The sequence below is a fragment of the Sinocyclocheilus anshuiensis genome, unplaced genomic scaffold, assembly GCF_001515605.1.
Source record: "Sinocyclocheilus anshuiensis isolate Anshui unplaced genomic scaffold, SAMN03320099.WGS_v1.1 scaffold1148, whole genome shotgun sequence".
Lineage (NCBI taxonomy): Eukaryota > Metazoa > Chordata > Actinopteri > Cypriniformes > Cyprinidae > Sinocyclocheilus > Sinocyclocheilus anshuiensis.
Genome location: NW_015548259.1, coordinates 533,431 through 553,630, shown reverse-complemented (window position 1 = coordinate 553,630; position 20,200 = coordinate 533,431). Strand labels below are relative to the sequence as shown.

Genomic DNA, 20,200 nt, shown 5'->3' with positions numbered 1-20,200 from the left:
TCCCAAATCCTGCTTTGTGATATTATTGCAGTGACTACTTAATGATTTTCGAATAAAGTTGATCCCAAACACTGAATTGAGTCAAAGAAAAAGATGCAGCCAGGAAGAAAAATGGAGTGTGCTGAAATGGTGTAGTGAGAGAGACAGAGAGATAAGCTAAAGGTTTAACAACTACAGTGTGACATCATAGGGTCCCTCCCTCTTATTAATAATCCAGTATAGATGGTCCTACAATCACACACACCCATTTCCAAACACACAAAATCATACCACATAGTTTCTTTTACACAGAGTGTGCACTGGCACCTAATCTGACGTCACTTCAACGGACAAGGAGAAAAATAGAACAATTGTAGAAGTTTATGAGAGAAGAGGTTTGAGTGGACTGTATGAGCTCTGTATTGTTTTCTTGGAGAAAGGGACAACATGCAAGCCTTCATCCTCCTCTTCCTCAGTGAGATCTTGCTGCTGAGACTGACCTCTGCAACCACACTGAAAGGTACCAAAACAAAGCAATTCAACTTTAGATTCTAGACCAATTCTGGGATCATACATATTATTTATGAATATAAGCAAATTTGACTGCCTTTACAGTTTTAGCTTTTTTTAGTAGTAAGTTCCAAATCCACATGCATGCACTTGTGAAATGAATTGCATGCAGAAGGAAATCCTGCATGCGGTATATCTATTCTAATGCAATATTACTGAAGTCATTAGTCTGGTATGCTGTGGATACATGGTGCTGGTTAAAAAATGCAAACTCAGCTGTTGTCAGTCTGTATCTACAGATATACATAATATATCTGTTTCCTTTTTGGGCTTGGGATAGTGCAATGATTTGCTGTTATTGTGACCATTTTGAAGAGTGCATTCAAATAATTCAATGATGTTTATGATTACACAGTTAATGATGTGTATTATATCAACAATGTATATTTCGAAAGTCTATTTGCAGGTCATTGGAATGGATTTTTATTGGAAGTCAGTAATGGATTCTGTTGAAATTGCTAAAATATTGTCTGTATTGGCAGCAAAGGTCACATCAGGAGGCAGCTCTGTTTGCGTGCATTTATTATCTGTTTCCTGTAAAGCTTGAATCTGTGAAGTGAGATTGTTTGAAAAAAAATTGAGTGCATGAAAGCTGAGTGCATGGGTGTTGGTTGAATGTGGATTAATTTCGGTTATTTTAGTTTGCTTTAATGTGTAATATCAAAAATTACTTCACACACTGAATCTGTACTTAATGTGCCTGTGTCTGGATTTGTTTTGGCCTCATCACTCTCCTTGTCCTTTGTCACGTGTAAGGTGCATGTAAGAGCAGACCCTTGACTTTTGCAAGTTGTGCAAACTGAAAAAGCATATATACTGAAAGAAGTAAGCATCAACTCTGCTGCCACTAAGCACTGACCTCTTCATCCTATGATGGTGTTTTATTGTAACACACCTCAGCCTTGACTAATTTACCACAGGCCACCCATCTGTTAGGTCAGTGAAGTTCTCTAAATCCCTAGTTGCCATGGAAACCCCCGTTTACCAATTCTTCATTGTCATGTGTTGCACACACTTTCCCAGAGTAAATTTTTTTTTTATAGCTCAGGAGACTTAAACTTCTCAGATATGTTTCAAGTGAATGTAATTCAAGTTTAATACACATTCCTGGTCTCATAGTGCATGATTAATTAGTGCATGTTTCCTTAAAGGAAAATTAGTTTTTCTAATTTTCAACAAAATGTAAAAAAAATTTGCCACCTCTGAAATGATTCGGCTGACTACTACAAGTATGCCATATAGGCTATTGTTTTATGTTAATTTGGCATTGTTTTAGGTTATTATTGCCTTTCTCAAACTAACTTGAATTTGAACATGACCTTGAACTTTGTCCTCCACATAAATAAATAGCATTTAAAAAATATTTAAAGTTATTTAAAATGCTAATAATGTTTCACAATATTACTGCTTTTACTGTATTTTATTATTATTATTATTTTATTTTATTTATTTTTTTTTTTTGATCAAATAATTGCAGCCAACAAAGTATTTTATGAAAGTCTTTTAATTTTTGTATTCTACTCTAGCTCTGATAATTTGATTTTGGAAGAATGTCATGATAAAGGTTTAACCTCATACTGAAATCTTTTGTTTGCAGACTCCTGGCAAACAGAGTCCTGGCAAATCTGTGATATTGTTGAGATCTCTTCTGAAACCCTAAAGGAGAAATATGAGAGCAGGAAATGTCTCCATTTGTTTATTGATCACTGCTGTCTAGGAGAAATCATCATTCTTATAGTTTCAGATTCAGTGGGTGACTATGTTTAACAGTAAATAAAACACACATACAACAAGTATTTTCTCACTTTACATACACGCATATCTCTGCAGCACAGCAGTTTATCTGCTGATTCCTCTGGGAGTCATACAGAAACCAGCTCTGATGGAATAAATGGGCTGATTGTGTGATCTGGAGCTCTGTGCTCAATGCCAGGGGTTTCCCTCAAGCAGTAATAACTTTCTCTAGCATAGGACATGCACGATTTCATCATTCATTCTTCAGAAATGGCAAACGCACACATTTATGAGAAACAAACCACAGGGGTCTCGTACTGGGATTCTTTTATGTGTTTGTGTTTGTTGTCATAGTTCACAAAACTGGGTAATTATAATGGCAGAATATGATGTTTGTGAGGGAAACATCGTTGCTGGCAAGTGCATGCATGACCAAAACACTTTCGTTTAGACTGTAGAAGTGTAGCTTTCAGAAAGGAAAATCTGACACTGGACTGATTGTTATTCCAAATCTCTTGGCAAGAACGTTGTAGATACAGTCACATGACTTCTAATATCCCTAGCTGAAGTCATAATGTAAATGTAAGGGATTAAAGTGAATCTGATGTGATCACTTTTCCTGTGTATTTGAATCCCAGTGCAAAGACAAAACATGAGGGTGCGTATCAGCGCTGTTGGAGACACCATTGTATTCAAGTTCTTCCAGCCCCATGTGGACACCAGACTGGAGGGATACATCCTGGGCTATGGCAGCAGCATGTTCTCCAAACAATTCATCCAGTTACCCGAGGATGGACAACCCTATGAGACTGAGATCGGTACTGTATTTCTCTCTAGCCTTCTTTCATAGATTTGGTTGTTTATTTAACAGTATCTTCTCTATTTTCTAGATGCTGAGCCCAAATATCTAATTGCGGTACAGTCAAAGAATCCTGAGGAACCTAAGAAAAAATGTGCAGGTAAGCAACACAAAGATGTCACAAATGAAATCAGGGAACAAGTAACAAACAACTTGTGCATACAGTTACCCCAAAAAGTATTGGACACTTAAATCACACTTAAAAAGAATGCCATTAGATTTGCTTTTATACAACAGTTCAGGAAGTCGTTGGCCTTCACTACACAGTAAAATGTGATTAAGTTGTAAACAAAGATTATTGATTGGAATTTATCTTGAAGATTATGTACTATTACGGTCTTTCTACCTGAAAATTTCACATTGTGTTACTTGCCATTTCTTTGTAATTTGTGAAATTTACTAGCAATTTCTGAGTGAAAAGGGTGTAATGAATTTTAGCTGATTACTGACTTGTGACCTCAAGGGAAAGTGGATCTAGAGAAACCATTGAACATTGTGATCGGCTCGGTAACACAGTCGTCAGTGCTGCTGTCCTGGGGGACACTAATGACCAGCCCCTTCATGGATACCGTTCTGGATGACTGTTTTGATGAAGGGTATGTGTCCTTGAGCGTCTATGTGTGCATATCCATGTACCGTGTGGGTGTTATCTGGATGTAATCAGTTTGTTGTTGACTTTCCTCAAGATGTGCAATTATTACACTGACAGAAGATACGGAGCAGGTACAGGATTATGTGTGCAGATGTCCATATGTTCCAGAAACAACCAGACACTGATCACACACATGAATGGGCACAACAACAGACTTTAATAAACTAAACAGTAAAGAAAAAGGAAAAAGAGTAAAACAGAGTAATAAAATTAATAGATGTTTGAATGGAAAAAAAGAATTTGGGTCTGTATGCACAGACAAATACACACATTTATTTTTCTATCATTGTGGGGACTTTCCATACATTGTTTTTTTTTTCTAAACTAATGATGTTTTCTATCTCCTGCATGTTTATATTTTTGTCAAGGCATCACTTAATATGTTTATGAAGTCATTGTTCTCATAGAGACTGTTGGATGCTTGCTGCAATGCAGCTAATTTCAGTTTTTACTGTCCTTGTGGGGACATACACTCTTAAAAATAAAGGTGCTTCACGATGCCATAGAAGAACCTTTTTGTCTAAATGGTTCCATAAAGAACCTTTAACATCTGAACAACCTTTCTGTTTCACAAAAGGTTCTTTGTGGCGAAAGAAAGTTCTTCAGATTATAAAAAGGTAAGAAAGAGATGGTTCTTTAAAGAACCTTTGATTGAATGGTTCTTTGTGGAACCAAAAATGGTTCTTCTATGGCATCGCTGTGAAGAACCTTTTGAAGCACTGTTATTTTTAAGAGTGTATGTTCCCGACAATGTAGGCACAAAATAACCCACACACACCATCCTTGGTCAAGGTAGTGAAAAGCTTGACCTCAGCCCTCTACAAAACGACTAATTTGATCCCTCTGACCCATAAAAACCTTACAAATGCCAGAAAGAGAGAGAGATGTTTGAAAAAAAAAAAAGAGAAAAAAGGGGTAAGCAGGCAGGGGCATCTATAAACCTACACAATATCTGAGTTTAGCCCATTAGTGCCAAATCATACGGAGATACCTACAAGTGTAAATTATTCAAACCAGAGGTCTATTTTTCATGATTAGACTGTCATTTTAAATCTAGTTATAGAGTCTTGTTTACTGTTGTGTCTCCTCTCAGACAGTTCACAGTCCGCTACAGAGAGAAGGAACCTAGCGATACCTGGAACTACCAGACCTGTCCATCCACCAGCACGGTCATCGACAACCTCAAACCAGGTGCTCTGTATGAGTTTGCAGTCAGTGCAGACACCAACACAAACAGTGGAGTCTGGAGTCCAACGGCCATCCATAACACAGCTGGTGTGTCCCACTACAAATCATCCATTTTGCAATGAGTCATAGATTTTAATATAAAGTCTTTAGATTATAATTATGGAAATTTATTGTGTGTTAAAGCAGCACTATGTAACTTTTTCAAAATTGTTCAAAATTTGCAAAATGTATATAATGAGCGAGTACATCATGAATTCATCTTCCAAACCGCGTTTTTGTCTTATTCCAAATCACTACGGTACACTTCTAATAAGTACTTATATTTGGACTATTGTAGCCTGGTCAGATCGTCACCGCTGCGGAGTAACACATACCTGCGTGAATCGCCATAGACATAAACTTAGAGAAGTAGCTCCGGTTGGAATGTTCTTCCGCGGGATGTGTGCAGTTCTGTTTATTAACCGCTAGAGCGCCAAAAGTTACATAATACTGCTTTAACAATTGTCTTGTGTGTTTTTTATTTCTCCTATGGATGTTTAGGATGAATATCTGACACAAAACATACTGTAACTAAGAAGTTTACAAAACTTGATTAATTTTCCCCTCACAGATCAAATAATAGAGCCATGCAAAGAACTGAACCAGGCAAAGCCTAAGGTAAAATAACTGAGCTTTAAGGATAAATACTTTTGTTCTCTCGCGTTATCTCTTTTTTTTTTACTTTGGATATTGCCCTCTAAACAGAAGCCAGTCTTAGTAAACCAGCAATCATTATTGCCACCAGTTACAGGTAAAAGACATCTTTTTCCTTCCTTTACACAGTCGGTGATAGTAGTAATGAATATAAAATATGTAATGACTTTTCCTGCCACTTTCTAGTCTTAAACAACATTAATCAGACCAGAGCAGCCCCTCTTCTCATACACACTAGCCTTCCAAAGCCAAGGAAAACTTCAGGTAAATGACATTCTCTCACCTTTGAAACCAAGCAAAATATTACATTAGCAGAATAGAATACAAGCATAATGCACACCGCATACTGAACAGTATTTACTGCATACTGTTTTTTTGTTTGTTTTTGTATGTGAAAGAGTATGCAACATTTAAATGTAATGCCACATTAGCAACATACAACCCTTAGTATACGTTGACCTCCAGTCATCATCTCGAAAAGAAATGTGATTATTTTGCACTCTCACTAAAATTGTCAAAATGCAGATAAGACTACAAAATTAGTATGAGAAGTATGCTACAGTAGTTTGCTATTCTGAACATACCAGTTGTCTCTTGATCTGTAAACTCTCTTTTAATTAACTATTTTTCTCCCATATATTTTCACAACTCTTCTTGCATGTGAAAAAGCCATTTCTACCTCTCTCTAGATACAAAATAAATGTTTTTTTTATGACTACACACCTGGTTGTCTTCGTAAAACAGAGAGCCCGAATCAACATTATAACTAAAATGACAAACTTTTTTTTTGCGAAGTTTCCAGCTTTAAATGTTTAGACATCTTTAAACATGAAACAAGTCAAGTACACCTGCTTTTACTCATATTAATTATCCTTCCATGTAAAACAGACTAAACAATTCATCTGTGTTTTAAATTGAACCGCTCATACTGCACATGTAGTGGGTCCCCTGTCACAGTAATTTTCAAGATAAATTCCAAATAAATGTCTTTCATGCACTGATGGCAAGTTATTTATTTATCATTGGCTCAAGTTAAAAAATATAGATGTGAATCATTACCCTAAATGTTTTTAATTGGATGAATGAAAATTTTTTTTCAGTGTGTGTATCAATTCCATGTGCCAAATGTGAATTTTCTGAAAGATGCACAAGCTGGAGGAAATGTTGGAGGAAAAAAAACATGCATTTATGAAACATTTGAAATTCATCTAATGATTTTAATCACTTTTATTTTCAAATTAATTCCTGCTAAAGGATTTTATTAAAACCTAAAAATATCCCATTAACCTCTGAGACAGGAGAGCTACATATCTCATTATCAACAAACTGAAATCAATGCCTTTTTATTTATGTTCTTATCCTGTGTGTGCCATTTTCATTGAATGTCTGTGATACAAAATGTGACCCTGGACCACAAAACCATCATAAGGGTTAATTTTTCGAAATTGAGATTTATACAACATCTGAAAGCTGAATAGATCAGCTTTCCATTGATGTATGGTTTGTTAGGATAGGACAATATTTGGACGAGATGCAACTATTTGAAAATCTGGAATCTGAGGGTGCAAAAAAATCTAAATATTGAGAAAATCGCCTTTAAAGTTGTCCAAATGAAGTTCTTAGCAATGCATATTACTAATCAAAAATTAAGTTTTAATATATTTACAGTAGGAAATTTACAAAATATCTTCATGGAACATGATCTTACTTAATATCCTAATGATTTTTGGCATAAAATAAAAATCAATAATTTTGACCCATACAATGTATTTTTGGCTATTGCTACAAATATACCCCAGTGACTTAAGACTGGTTTTGTGGTCCAGGGTCACAAGTGTCTTTTTCTACGGTTTCATCAACAGGGGCAGAAAATCCCACGACAGTTCCTGACAATCCACCTGCCTCCAACATGGCCCTTCCTTCCTCTCACGCGTTTATTATTCTGCCCACGCCAAAGACCACAAGCACAGTTCGACCTCGAAACCTCACCAGTCATCCCAGTACAACCCAAGCAGATCTTATCACAGAGCAACATACTAGCATAACCCCACAACAACCTACAACATCTCAGCCACAACCTTCCAGAACCCAACAAAAAACCAGCACAACCCAACCACCACCCACTACAATCCAACCATATACCATCAAAACACATATCTCAGTCAAAGATCAACCATATACAGCCAAACAGCTACTGAATACAGCACAACACCAGTTTAGTGAAACATCTTCTCCTAATCCACCTACAACCAAACCACCAATTCACCAAACTCCACAACTCGCCACAAGCACTATCCAGGAACATCCCCACCCATCTAAGAAACAAGACACCATAACTCAGGACAGTCTCCATACAAGAAAAATTCAGCCCAGTACCAAGCTGCATCGATTGAGCACAACCCAGCATTCACGAGGCACGTCCAAACACCAAACCACTCACACTTACTTTCCAAAAACCACTTCTCACTACCAGTCCAGTACAATTGCACATTCTGAACAGCCAAACACCAAACCACCACCAACAACACAGAATTGGTCCACAAACAGCCATTCTCTGACAAACACAGCTTTGACTTCACCCACTACGTTAGCAAATATTGTCTTAGTAACAGACAAACATACAGATGTCTTAGTATCACAGCTGAAAACCAATGTTAGCAAACATCCTCTTACCGAGAACATACAGGAACGGATTCCACATCCTGTACCCATAACCTTTTGGTACCAGCCTAGACCCAGCACCACAACAAAGCATTCCAGCACCATTAAACAGCAAGCTAGCACTGCTAAATACAACCCAAAAACAGACTCCCAGATTGAAAATCGACAACCTACTCCTGAAGAATGGTTGCCAGGTACCCCAAAAAACGTATTAAATCTCACACCTCAAACAGCTTTCACCAAAACCGATGCCGTTCAAAACTCACCCGTGGCGGAGAAGGTAAAAGTGGGGACGAGTCTTCCAAGTCGACCAGCGGGTAACTTCTCCCCTAGACATATGATGTAGAAACAGGCTAGTTTTTGTAATCTGAAGCAATCCGGCAACCTAAAATGTATCACTTAAGACAGGAGTGTCAAGTCCTGTTCCTGGAGGGCTACTATCTTGCAGAGTTTAGCTCCAATCCTAATTAAGCACACCTGAATCAACTAATCAGGATTGCTAGAAATTTCCATTCAAGTGTGTTGGGGCAGGTTGGAGCAAAATTTTGCAGGACATTGGCCTTCTAGAAGCAGGATTGGACAACCCTGTTTTAAGAAGTTCTTTGATGTTTTTAATTTTAATTTGTTAAGCCATTTTTTAAATAACTGGTGCCAGATATTCCTTTAACAGTCATGGATAATCTAGATAGGCTAAAAGCTATTGGGCAGAGATTTTCTGAGAATATTATCATTACAATATGTTCTACTTTGTATAAGACTTATGTAAGTCTGCTTCTGTATGTCAGCTAGTTCCCAGCCAAAGGACGAACAGCTACTGTCACAGCCAACACTTACAAATGAGGTGGCCAATAGGAACGAGGGTAATGATATCAGCTCCAGTTTTTTTCTCCTAATTGTGCTGTTTGTCACCTGTCCGTATTAACCGCATAAATGTTCATTGTACACAGTAGCATCGTGATTGTCACCACCACTTCCAAATGTCATCCTGCTGGGCAATGCCATTACCACCTGACTAGCGCTGAAACAGCCCCACCACTGCCCCTCAGTAATCTTTAAACCAGCACCAGCTCTCACATTACTATGCCATTCATTCACCTCAAGTGTCTGACTACTTCATCCACTCTTAATGTCCAACACTTGCACTGTCATATAATGCTACGCACACCATTTCCACCATCTTCTCTTCTAGAGCTGTTGGCTTCTGTTTCTGGATAGCTGGTGCTCATTTGTGAGCTTCCCAGACTCATCCCTATTCAGTCAGTCAACAGATCTGTTGCCATAATCTTTAATCATTGTCTCCTTCCCATTGATGACTGTGTTTGTGTTTATCTAGGCAGAGGTATCTTCCGCAACTCTTCTTCTGTGTTCCACCCCTTGGCACGAAATGCTACACATAGACTGAAGCCTCATGGTCGTGTCACTCCTGTTCCCCCTAAAATGCTTTTCAGGCCACCCTTCGGGTATCGTAACTCAACTCTCAACAAGAAAAGGGGTATAAAAACTTTGAGGTCTTCGCACCGACACAAAGATAATTTGTCTTTTAAGTAGGGCCTTTAACTGTTCAGCTTTCCTTTCATGCTTCTAATAATGTATCCAGCCATCTGTACTTTAATTTATTAATTCATTCTGTCATTCATTTTGTCTGTCTGTTTTATTAGACTTTTTAAATGTTATGTAGTGTGCAGATTCATAAATCTGTAGCACTAGGGCTGTTTCACATCACATGCAGAAGCATGTAAGTGGAGCTGTAGTGTACACTGCAACATTTCTAAAGAGAAAAAATAAAACAGATTTTTAGTTTACGGCACTGTGTATATATTTTAATTTTGGCCATTTAAGTAATTAAGTTATATTTATTTTATATCCATTTATATCCATTAATTTTTTAATTATTTTTGCTTCATAAATCAGTATATTGCAAAACAAATACTTATTTGCACAGTGTGAATTCTTTAGCCTGTTAATATGGCCAACAATATAAATATGAATAGATTTCATGTGCGGAGTGAAGCAGGCCTTAGTCTCATTCTTAATTGGCTTCCAAAATGAACCTTTGACATGAAAAAGTCATTAAAACGGTTGGACTTTAACTTTTTTAAAAAGTCAAATACAAACATTCTTGTACTTATATTGTTGTTTTAAAGTGTTTATGATATTCTTTTATCATTTCTTATTGTATTTTTGTCATGTCCCTTTAATGTTTGCATTTAATGACATGGCTTAGATTCCTTTTTAATTTCAAAATGGCTTTGATTAAAACAGTTTTTTTCTATCATGACAGTGCCCCATGGTAAGCAGCATCATGGACTTTGGGGGTCCAAAATTCAGAAGGGAACCAGAGAGCAACATGGTAAACTGGATTTTGAATGCTTACATTAGAGGTTATCTTAGTTTAATCTCATAAGGGGGTTGCAACATCACATTTCCATTACAATCCATGTGATGTTACTGTAGTTGCAAAGTCTGGTGTTGTGTTCTTTAGTTTATTGAGTGATTTTGTAGTCCCTGTCCCAGAAAATTGTGAATCCTGTTGTTCATAGTGTTAGTTTGGATATAGTTTTAACATGATGTCGGAGATAGATGTCCCTGTTTGGTGAAAACATCTCCTGTCTAAAGAACAATTCCCTTGCAGCTGGATTTCATGACCATTCTGGGCCAAAGAAAATATTTCGGTGCTGTTCATGTTATGATAGGTTTTCAGAGTTTATGATTCTGTGGAAAAGCATGACAGTTCAGCCATTCATAAACTTAGCCAGCCTCTAATGAGAACCCAAGACCCTCTCTCACTTTCTCCATACCAGAGACAACATTGACACTGAATAATAGAGAATTAAATCACTGTCCTTACCCAGTTGCTCATCCCATCCATCCAATCCAACTCATATTAGAAAGTCTACTTAAACACAGACATATGATTACTTGAGGAAAATGTGAAACTGTTCTTAAAAACCTTCTATTCATACTAAATTAGATTCCTAAAAATGATCTGGAATGTTTTGCGAATCGCATATTGGAATAATAGACCATCAGAGAAATGGCTGTTGGAAATAATGACATTTTGAAATTGATTAATTGACAGGCTTTGGTCAGTATTATCCTGCACTTCTATTTTGAGTGAATATCCAGCATTATAGCCGTGTAGGTCTGCACTTCATCATAGTATTGGTCCCTCAGAGCTGTTCTTGGAGAAGCCGCAGTCCTGAGAGTCTGGACAGCATTAACAGATCCCTTTTGGCTCACACAGTACTCTGACTGTGCGGACATTAGCCTGATGTCATGCATTATTTTTTTTTTAATTCCAACCATGTGAATGTTATGCAGAACATACTTTACCTTCACTTCTAAATAATAGTCAGTGTGCAGTTTTTCTGGCCTTAGAGATTTATAATAATGTGAAATAGCTGTTTCTTTATGCTGATTAAAAGGACCAACACAAATTAAAAGGACCAACACAAATGCCATAGTAGCTCAAGCTGTCTTTTTTGTTCAGATTAATCTCAGCTACAGCATAATTTGGTTTGGGTTTAAATGATTTTGTTGTTGTGGTCAGGCTTTTCACTGACTCCTCTATTAACCACGAACAATCACCCTGTATCTCTTACTAATTTGCTGCCTTCTTTTACAGTGAAGACAAAGCTGAACCTAGTCTCAAAGACTAAAGAAAAGAGTGAGGACACTGACAAATAAAGATATCAAAATCGATACGGCAACAGTCTTGCTGGACTTAATGCACATGTATTTCTTTCTTTAACTTTTAGAAAAGGTTATTGATCTGAAGCAGATGGACCCAGTACCAGATTTGAAACCTCTAGCTCCACCTACTACTGAAAGACCAGCCAAACAACGGCCTTCATCGACAACAACACCACAATCTGTTTTTGAGGGTATGCTCTAATGCGAGTTATGTCATTTGTACGATTATTTTATAGAGAACTATGGTAAAGAGAACACACTGGATGCTGAAATTAGAGTGTTTCTGTGCCAGTTTCTCCTAAAGTACTGGAAACATGCAAGATGATCTGTTGAGAATGAGAGAATTAGTGTATCTAACGGAGTTGGAGTCTTGAACTTGTGGTCTTGTGGTGTTTCATGTATGCCTTTGAATCTTAGGGAGTCGTTTTGATACCGGTGACAACTCCTCTGTGTTCAGCTCTCATCCCCTATCTGAGGTGGATGCCACAGGGAAGAAACGTTTTGTAGGTAAGAAAATGGGCCTGGACCTACAGCACTGTCAGACAGAACTGTGATTCACAGTCTTTTGACATGAGTGTTGGACCTCTGATTTGCTGTCCTCTATTTGCAGCACCTCACGTGGTCTATAGAACCGACAAACGTCCGGAGGAGCCCTGCTCTGTCACTCACTCGCTCAGCTTCTTTCCTGATGAGGAGGTGGGGTACTTGAATGTCACTGGCCCACCCAAGACCCCTCCATCCAACCTTACTGTGGTCACAGTGGAAGGATGCCCCTCCTTCATCATCCTTGACTGGGACAAAACAGACAATGAGACCACAGGTAGACAGAACATTTGATTACTGTCTTTACTGGCTTAAACTATAGAGGCATTATTGAAGGAGGTGATAGACAGCTTGAGAAATGAATGGGAAAAGTTGCAATGGCCAATACGGCAGCTGTTGGAATAAAAGTTAAAAGAGCCAACTGCCTTTTTGATGGATGCAAAGTCTGTTTTTTTTACCTCTGGTAAGTGCATTAGCTGGGCAAGCCTGAAAAATACTGGTTTTTAGCATTGGTTTGAGCTTAGGAAGCAAAATTTATGATACCATTGTTTTCAGACTTTATTGCTAATTGAAATATGGCCTTAACAGATTTTTTGTCTTTTTCCATTCCAGCAGAGAGAAGTTATACTTTATGCCCATTACCTGCATAGAAAATAGCTGCCACGATGGCCGCCAAGTGAACTGGCTTGCCTTGAGGGGACTTTGGTTAAACTTACTGTAGTTGGATTTAACAAGATATATGAGATACAAAAATGAAAATTCTGTCATTATTTACTCATTCCAAAATTAAGTCATTCCAAACCTATATTACTTTATTCCATGGAATAAAGGAGATATACTACTGTTCAAATGTTTGGGGTCGGTAAGATGTTTTAATAGTTTTGAAAGAAGTCTCTTATTCTCACTAAGGCTACATAAATAAAGTAAAAACAGTAATATTGTGAAATAACTCTTTTCAATTTGAATATATTTTAAGATGTAATTTCGTCCTGTGATGCAAAGCTGAATTTTCAGCAGTCATTACTCCAGTCTTCAGTGTGACATGATCCTTCAGAAAACATTGTAATATGCTGATTTGGTGCTGAAGAAACTTTATTGTTATCACAATTGGATTCTTTGATAATTAGAAAAAAAAACTGACCCAAAACGTTTGAACACTAATGTAGTCCATTGAATAGAATAAAGCAGCTCAGACATTCTAGGAAATATCTCCTTTGGTGTTCCATTCAAAATTGGAAACAACAAATTATGTTTCTGTTGTATCAAAAGAATATGAGGTAGTTTCCTCCACCAAGGGTCTGCATGGAGAGGAGGTGTCCATCGAGACAACAAATCAAACACATACAGCTGTGGAGAACCTGAAACCAGAGAGCAGGTATGAAGACACACACACAAAGACGTCAAGTTCTGTGTCATGGACTTCAATAGTTCTTAAATTAAGCTAAGTGTAATTGCTGCACACTAACCCATAGTCCTACCCTTACAGACACATTTAAACATATTTGAAATAATGTATCATTTAGACCTGCTATGAAGCTGTTCTCGCAGTGGGGCCGTAAAGGTCCACTTAATGTTTGTTACAATAAAATACACCTGATTAGTAATGTTTGGTTGTCTGATCAACATAATATTGGTTCAGTATTATTAATGAATTTTCTCTTGTAGTTATGAATTCAAAGTTACACCCAAAAATGAGCTGGGTTCAGGCCCAGCCAGTGAACCAGTCACCTTCAGTACTGAGTCAGGTAAGCAGAAAAGAAATGTTAAATTAATTAATTATGAATACATTGTGTGTTCAGAATATGTGTAAGAGTCTCAACTAAAAGCTCCAGTGCTGAAACCACAATCTGGTCTGAGGTCATTGTGAAATAATTTGGCTCATCCAGTGAATCTGAGCTTTGTTTGTTCTAGAAGTGTCACTGGGCCAATTGTATCAACAAGAGACGCTTTAATGGTTTTTACCTGTAGAGTTTTTGCACTACATTGAAAGTCATCTCAAGCCAAACAAGAGCATTGTGTGAAAAACAGACCTAAATATAAATCATTATTCACTTAAATCGCATTTAAATCTCATTCATGCTTCAAAACATCCAAAAGGTTTGCGATCAGTCACATGTTGCGTGAAAACTGATTGTTTTGAATCCCTGAACAATTTAAAGAAAATGGCACTTATATGATAATAGAGTCATGTAGGCCAATGTAACTTGAATGAGACATTAAGCTCACAGGTGTGTGTAATTGGCAATGAACTTTTGCTGTAATGTATATGTATAATTAGCATATAAGCATTACTGTCAGCAGTGAAAGTAATGTGCCGAATGTTCAACTAATACTGTATTTCCAATGTGTTCACTCTTCTGGGTCCATTGCACTTATTTGCAATAGGTAAAGGGGCCCTTAGAGACTGCCAGAAAATAATAATAACCATGAGGATATCTGACACAAGCGCTCGAAGATTGTACATCATGATGAGGACACTGAGGACAACTCAGTGGAATTTCTTGGGGCTTTGGATTGTTAGAAACGTAAAGAAGTCCATAACATGCCGTTTCATTATTTTCAGGCATTGAGTGTAGTAATAGTTACCTGAATGGCATATTATCTGGCTTATATTTAAGGAAAGGATTCTGACCTTTCACACTTATGTGTTTTAGATGTAACTTTTAGATGTACATTTGCATATACACTGTTCAAAAGTTTGGGGATTTTCAGTAAGATTTTTATAATTTTATTCATCAAGGATGCATTAAATTGATCAAATTGAATCTTTTTTCGTTTTTATATATATATCACAGTTTCCATCAACTATCTTCAACATTGATACTAATAAAAATGTTTCTTGAGCACTTCAAAATGATTTTCTGAAGTGACACTGAAGACTGCATTACTGGTTGCTGAAAATTCAGTTTTACCATTACAGGAATAAATTGTATTTTATAATATATTCAAATAGACAGTTTTTTTTTTTATTACAATATTTCACAATATTGCTGTTTTTAGTGCAGTTTTGATGAAAAAATGCAGCCTTGGTGAACCTACTTTCTAAAACAGTAACAAAATATTGCTGACCCCAAAATGTCACATCAACAATGCATTAAGTTGCAATGAAATCATCATGTTTCTTCTGTACTGCAGCTGATCCTCGTGTGAGTGAGATCCAAACTGGTAAGAGCTCCAATCATCTCAAGCATACAATATTAAAAATAGAAGGACACAATATGCCTATACAAACTCTACATGTGTGTCTAATTTATATTGGCTCTCATAGGTAAAAATGCCATCTGGTCATCATTTCCATTCAAGGCTGACTCGTACTCCGAGTGCAATGGGCAGCAGTTCATAAAGCGGACCTGGTACCGCAAGTTTGTGGGTATCCAGTTGTGCAACTCTCTTAGATACAAGATCTACCTGAGCGACTCTCTTAATGGTCCGTATCAACCAATTACAGACTCACCAGATATTTTTGCTATTTAACTAATAAGTCACTTAGTTACTTTTTAGTTCTTTCTTTCTCCAGGGAAGTTCTACAGCATAGGAGATCAAACAGGGTATGGGGAGGATCACTGCCAATTTGTTGACTCGTTCCTGGACGGACGAACCGGTGGTCCTCTTTCACCAGATCAGTTACCACCAAGAAAAGGTTTCTAATAAAAAACTTTTTTTTTAATTTAACAAAAACACAGTAATCTAACACTAGTACATGAGATATGACGATCTCTCCTGTCTTATCAAGGCTTTTACCGGGCCATGCGTCAGGAGCCTGTCAAGTTTGGGGAGATCGGAGGAAATTCTATGATCAACTACATGGCCTGGTACGAGTGTGGGATACCCATTCCTGGGATGTGGTAGGACCCCGAGGAGCAGATGGAAGATGTGGTGAATAAGAAACATCAGTTGCCAAGGGAAAACAGCCTTTTTATGGGATGTTTGTGTACAGAGAAGGATTTCATTGGAGTATGTATCTGTATTTTCAGGTATCAGGCACATATAGAATTATTATAAGCTGAAGTAGTGCAGCAATCGTACAGAGCTAAATGAATATTACTGTTGAGATTAAGAAGTTGAACTTTTGGGATTTTAGGGAAGCAGGCTCCCTTAAAGGCTAGATGAATGTGTATATTTTTTATCAAAATGTTGCATATGCCACTGAAACAAAAATGACCACGACTTAAATTTAATGTTCCAGGGTTAAAACAGGTTTTGTAGACAGCATCTACTCACAGACAGCATCTGACATTGTCATCACAGAAAATAATTTTTTATTTTGAACCAAAAAATTGTTCACATTAATGTGAATTGTTTTGAACAAAAATTGTTCACAGTAATGTGAGGCTTATATTATATAAATATAATTATATTTAGAAATATAATTATATACATTTATAATTATAAAAATATATTTTATTTTAATGTTTTATTCTATAATTTTTTTTGTCAGCTTTAAGATTGATGATGAACTTCTTATGCATTGCCAATGTAATTCATAAAGGTGGATTTTTCTTTCAACAGTCCTTTTTTGGACCTTTCAAGTATTGTGCAAAAATGACCAGGTTTACTGGTTTTATATGGACATGGCAGGGGTTGAAAAATTTGACAATGTACAGTACATCTGTCCAGTTATTACACGAGTCTCATTTGAATGTCCCAATTAAATCTTTTGGTTTTATGAAATACTGTGTATTTTAACGTTTATCTGGGTGCAATGCTTTGCCCCATAGACTTTCATTGTAAGTGCTTTATTTTGACCATTTTTCAGAGTTGACTTTTTTTCTGTTATCGTCAGTATGTCACAGATGCTGATAACAACGCAAGTCGACTAAACCTGAAACATTCCTTTAACAGCTCAAGTGCAATGTTAAACAAGGAATTTAAAGACTAGGTCATATAAACAATTGTTCAAGATATGTAGCTTTTCAAGTAATTGTAGTAATTATACTATGAATGTCAGAAATGCAACATCTCTTTAACAAGGAAGTCTGTTGTTTTGTAAAGAAGTTTAGTGACTCATGATTTCCAGAGAAAGCCAGTTTAAATGCCAGAATTTATGTTTTTACATTGAAACTTTGATATATTTTATAAGGTTTATAATGAATCTGCTTTACCAATAAAAGCACAAGCCGTTTATTTTATGATCTTTTTTTGTAGCTACAGTTTAAAAAAAAGAAAAAAAATTCATGTTTTCATATTTTTTTATGCAATCGTCTCTCAGAAATACAGAAAAATCAGTTAAAGACAGACCTAAATTGAGGATAAATATGTTCATTCCATGAACAATTGAGCAACACTTCCATTACTTCTGTCTCAAAGTCTTTATTCACCTCCTGAAAACAATGTTACAGTTTATACAGAAATGACAGGCTTCACTGCAGAGGACCAGTCAGGAGTTAGTAAAAACCAGGACATTTGGAAAAAGTAAAGAAAACCAGTAAAGAAAACTAAACAAACATCACTTTGATTATCATAATTTTCTAGTGTTTACACAAAACTCAAGGTTTATGACAAAGTAACACCAATGATAGAAGACCAGTGATAAAATAAAATGCACACACAACACCCACACACACACACAGCTGTCCACTCCCACACCATTTGGTCTCCTATGTGTGCAAATACACATACAAACTCACAAGTTCATTCTCACAAGCATTCATACAGTCATCCAAAGCACAAACAAACACAATATTAGAATGTCAAACACAGATTTTGGGGGCTGATGCGTTGGAGACAGAGAAAACGTATAGCTCGTGGGGACATTAACAGCCTTTTACCGATACCCAGGGCCTGGCTGAGCGTAGCCCTGGCCAAAAGGGGGGCGGTTTCGGGCATAGGGGTTGGCACCCCCAGAGGAAGGGGTGACGCCAGGTGGCAGGGTGTATCCAGGACGGGGCTGATAACCCCCTGTGGCCTGGGAGGTTGGAGGCAGGCTGTAGTTAGCTGGCTGCTGAGAGGCCTGGGATGTGTAGTTTTGAGCCGGAAATGCTCCAGGCGGGTACTGGGTGGGTCCTTGAGGAGCAGGAGGTTGTGATTGGCCAGAAAACCCAGGGGCGGAGCCAGGAGCACTGGCAGCCTGAGAGGTAGGGGCGGGATAATTCTGGAACTGCTGCTGAGGAGGCGGAGCCTGAGGAACACCAGCCTGAGTATAACCAGCTGAAAAAGAGGGTTAAAAAATAATTAATTTAAAAATAAACAATGTTAAAGCTTGCTAATATACATGCCTTTGGGCAAGGAAAGGTTTTGATGCCTTTACAAATCAAATTTATTTGTCAAATGTGCAAAAACCACACTTCCCAAAATATATTTTTTTATTGTTGGGGGGGAAAAAAAAAAATATATATATATGGCTGAGATTCGATACAGCCATATCGCACGGCTACTCGTTTGATATTGCATTTATACAACAGTTCGACCGCATGAATGTGTAAATACATAAGAAACAAGTGTCTTTAAAAACACTCTTTTATGCGGAACTACTTCCATCCCAAGCCTCCACTAATAATTTGAAAATGTCACTTTAGAACTAGTAACGTAGGAACGTTGAGTTGCTTCATTGAAACTTGTTGCGCGACTTTTATTAATAACAAATGCATATATTAACAACTAATGTTGTTCAAACTTTTCAGAGAAAATCCAGCATCAGACTAATTTGAATAGTTGTTTGCAAATGACTATCACATTTGTTAGGAACAGAGCTTAAAGCTGAGCTCTAATTTATGAAGGAATCATTAGTAGGCGTTTTAAAGAATTACCAGGGTACTGCATCCCATACTGCTGCTGGGGTCCAGCTGCTGGAGGATATCCTCCTGGAGCCTGATACTGCTGATACATCTGACCTGTTTAATCACAGAAAACATGTTTATTGTTTTAAGACAACATAAATTCATGTTATTGTCCAGGATTAAGATTCACACTGTTAAGGGAGGGGATTCCCGTAAAAATTCAGGACATCAGCAAGCAGCTTGTGGATCCTAGCGAGGATATCACACTGTTACTTGGTTTCATCATCAAACGTTTGAGAAATATCTGGTACACCAGAGGGCCATAAATATTAAGAACTGATCTCTCTCACTCTGTCGGAATATATTTTAATGTGGCATGTTACTCTGGAATATCAACAAATAAAGAGCCAATACAGAGAGGCTGATTGAAAACATACAAATAGGACAGCCACATAAAATTGAGCAGATGATAGATCATCCAAACGCTGAGAGTCTGTGACAGCCTGACCATCTGTGTAGAGCACAGCTCCTGATTGAAGATGAGGAGCGATGTCTGACCAACTCATTTTAAATACTTTATTTGTAATCCAAATTAAGTAGATTTAAAAAGATCCAAATATTTTTAAAGACCAGAAAGCTTGCATTGTACAGCGACTTTGCTGACACAAAGCACACAAACAGATTATCCAAAGTTCATAAATGTTTGTGTGTATCGCACCAGGAAACTAATGAGAAAAGGCTGTGTGTCTGTGTCCCTTTGCAGCAGATGATGGGAACAATAAAGCAGAGAAAAGCATCACAGCTCCATAACTCCATGCAACCATGGCGACCATCCACACAATCTGCCAAATCTAGAATAGCTCTGCACAATTTCTCATGTGCGCTGCGTCTATGTGGAACAACTTCTTTGGA

General features: G+C 37.3%; 2 protein-coding genes and 1 long non-coding RNA gene across 4 annotated transcripts in view; 1 reads left to right on the top strand and 2 right to left on the bottom strand.

The window, feature by feature from the left end:
* LOC107655522 (uncharacterized) overlaps positions 1–8,669 on the bottom strand; it is a 36,196-nt gene extending 27,527 nt beyond the window's left edge. Inside the window, exon 1 of the long non-coding RNA XR_001630448.1 lies at positions 8,603–8,669. This is a non-coding gene — a long non-coding RNA (uncharacterized LOC107655522). The remainder of the gene's footprint in view (positions 1–8,602) is intronic.
* Positions 271–16,898, top strand: LOC107655519 (target of Nesh-SH3-like). The gene is made up of 22 exons (XM_016443025.1): positions 271–499; positions 2,922–3,101; positions 3,174–3,242; positions 3,606–3,738; positions 4,888–5,069; positions 5,593–5,639; positions 5,727–5,772; positions 5,862–5,939; positions 7,538–8,653; positions 9,122–9,196; positions 9,670–9,828; positions 10,618–10,686; positions 11,962–12,003; positions 12,095–12,220; positions 12,447–12,536; positions 12,640–12,849; positions 13,842–13,947; positions 14,238–14,317; positions 15,708–15,737; positions 15,841–15,999; positions 16,090–16,212; positions 16,306–16,898. Exons 1-22 carry the CDS (start codon positions 427–429, stop codon positions 16,419–16,421), a joined length of 3,309 nt encoding a protein of 1,102 aa, XP_016298511.1. The 5' UTR covers positions 271–426; the 3' UTR covers positions 16,422–16,898.
* Positions 16,899–18,016: 1,118 nt separating this feature from the next.
* LOC107655517 (protein TFG-like) overlaps positions 18,017–20,200 on the bottom strand; it is an 11,250-nt gene continuing 9,066 nt past the window's right edge. For both annotated transcript variants that reach the window (XM_016443016.1, XM_016443017.1), the window contains exons 7-8: positions 19,319–19,402; positions 18,017–18,719 (exon numbers count right to left, since the gene is read on the bottom strand). In XM_016443016.1, coding sequence (XP_016298502.1) covers positions 18,337–18,719; positions 19,319–19,402 — 467 coding nt within the window. In that variant the 3' untranslated portion in view covers positions 18,017–18,336. The remainder of the gene's footprint in view (positions 18,720–19,318; positions 19,403–20,200) is intronic.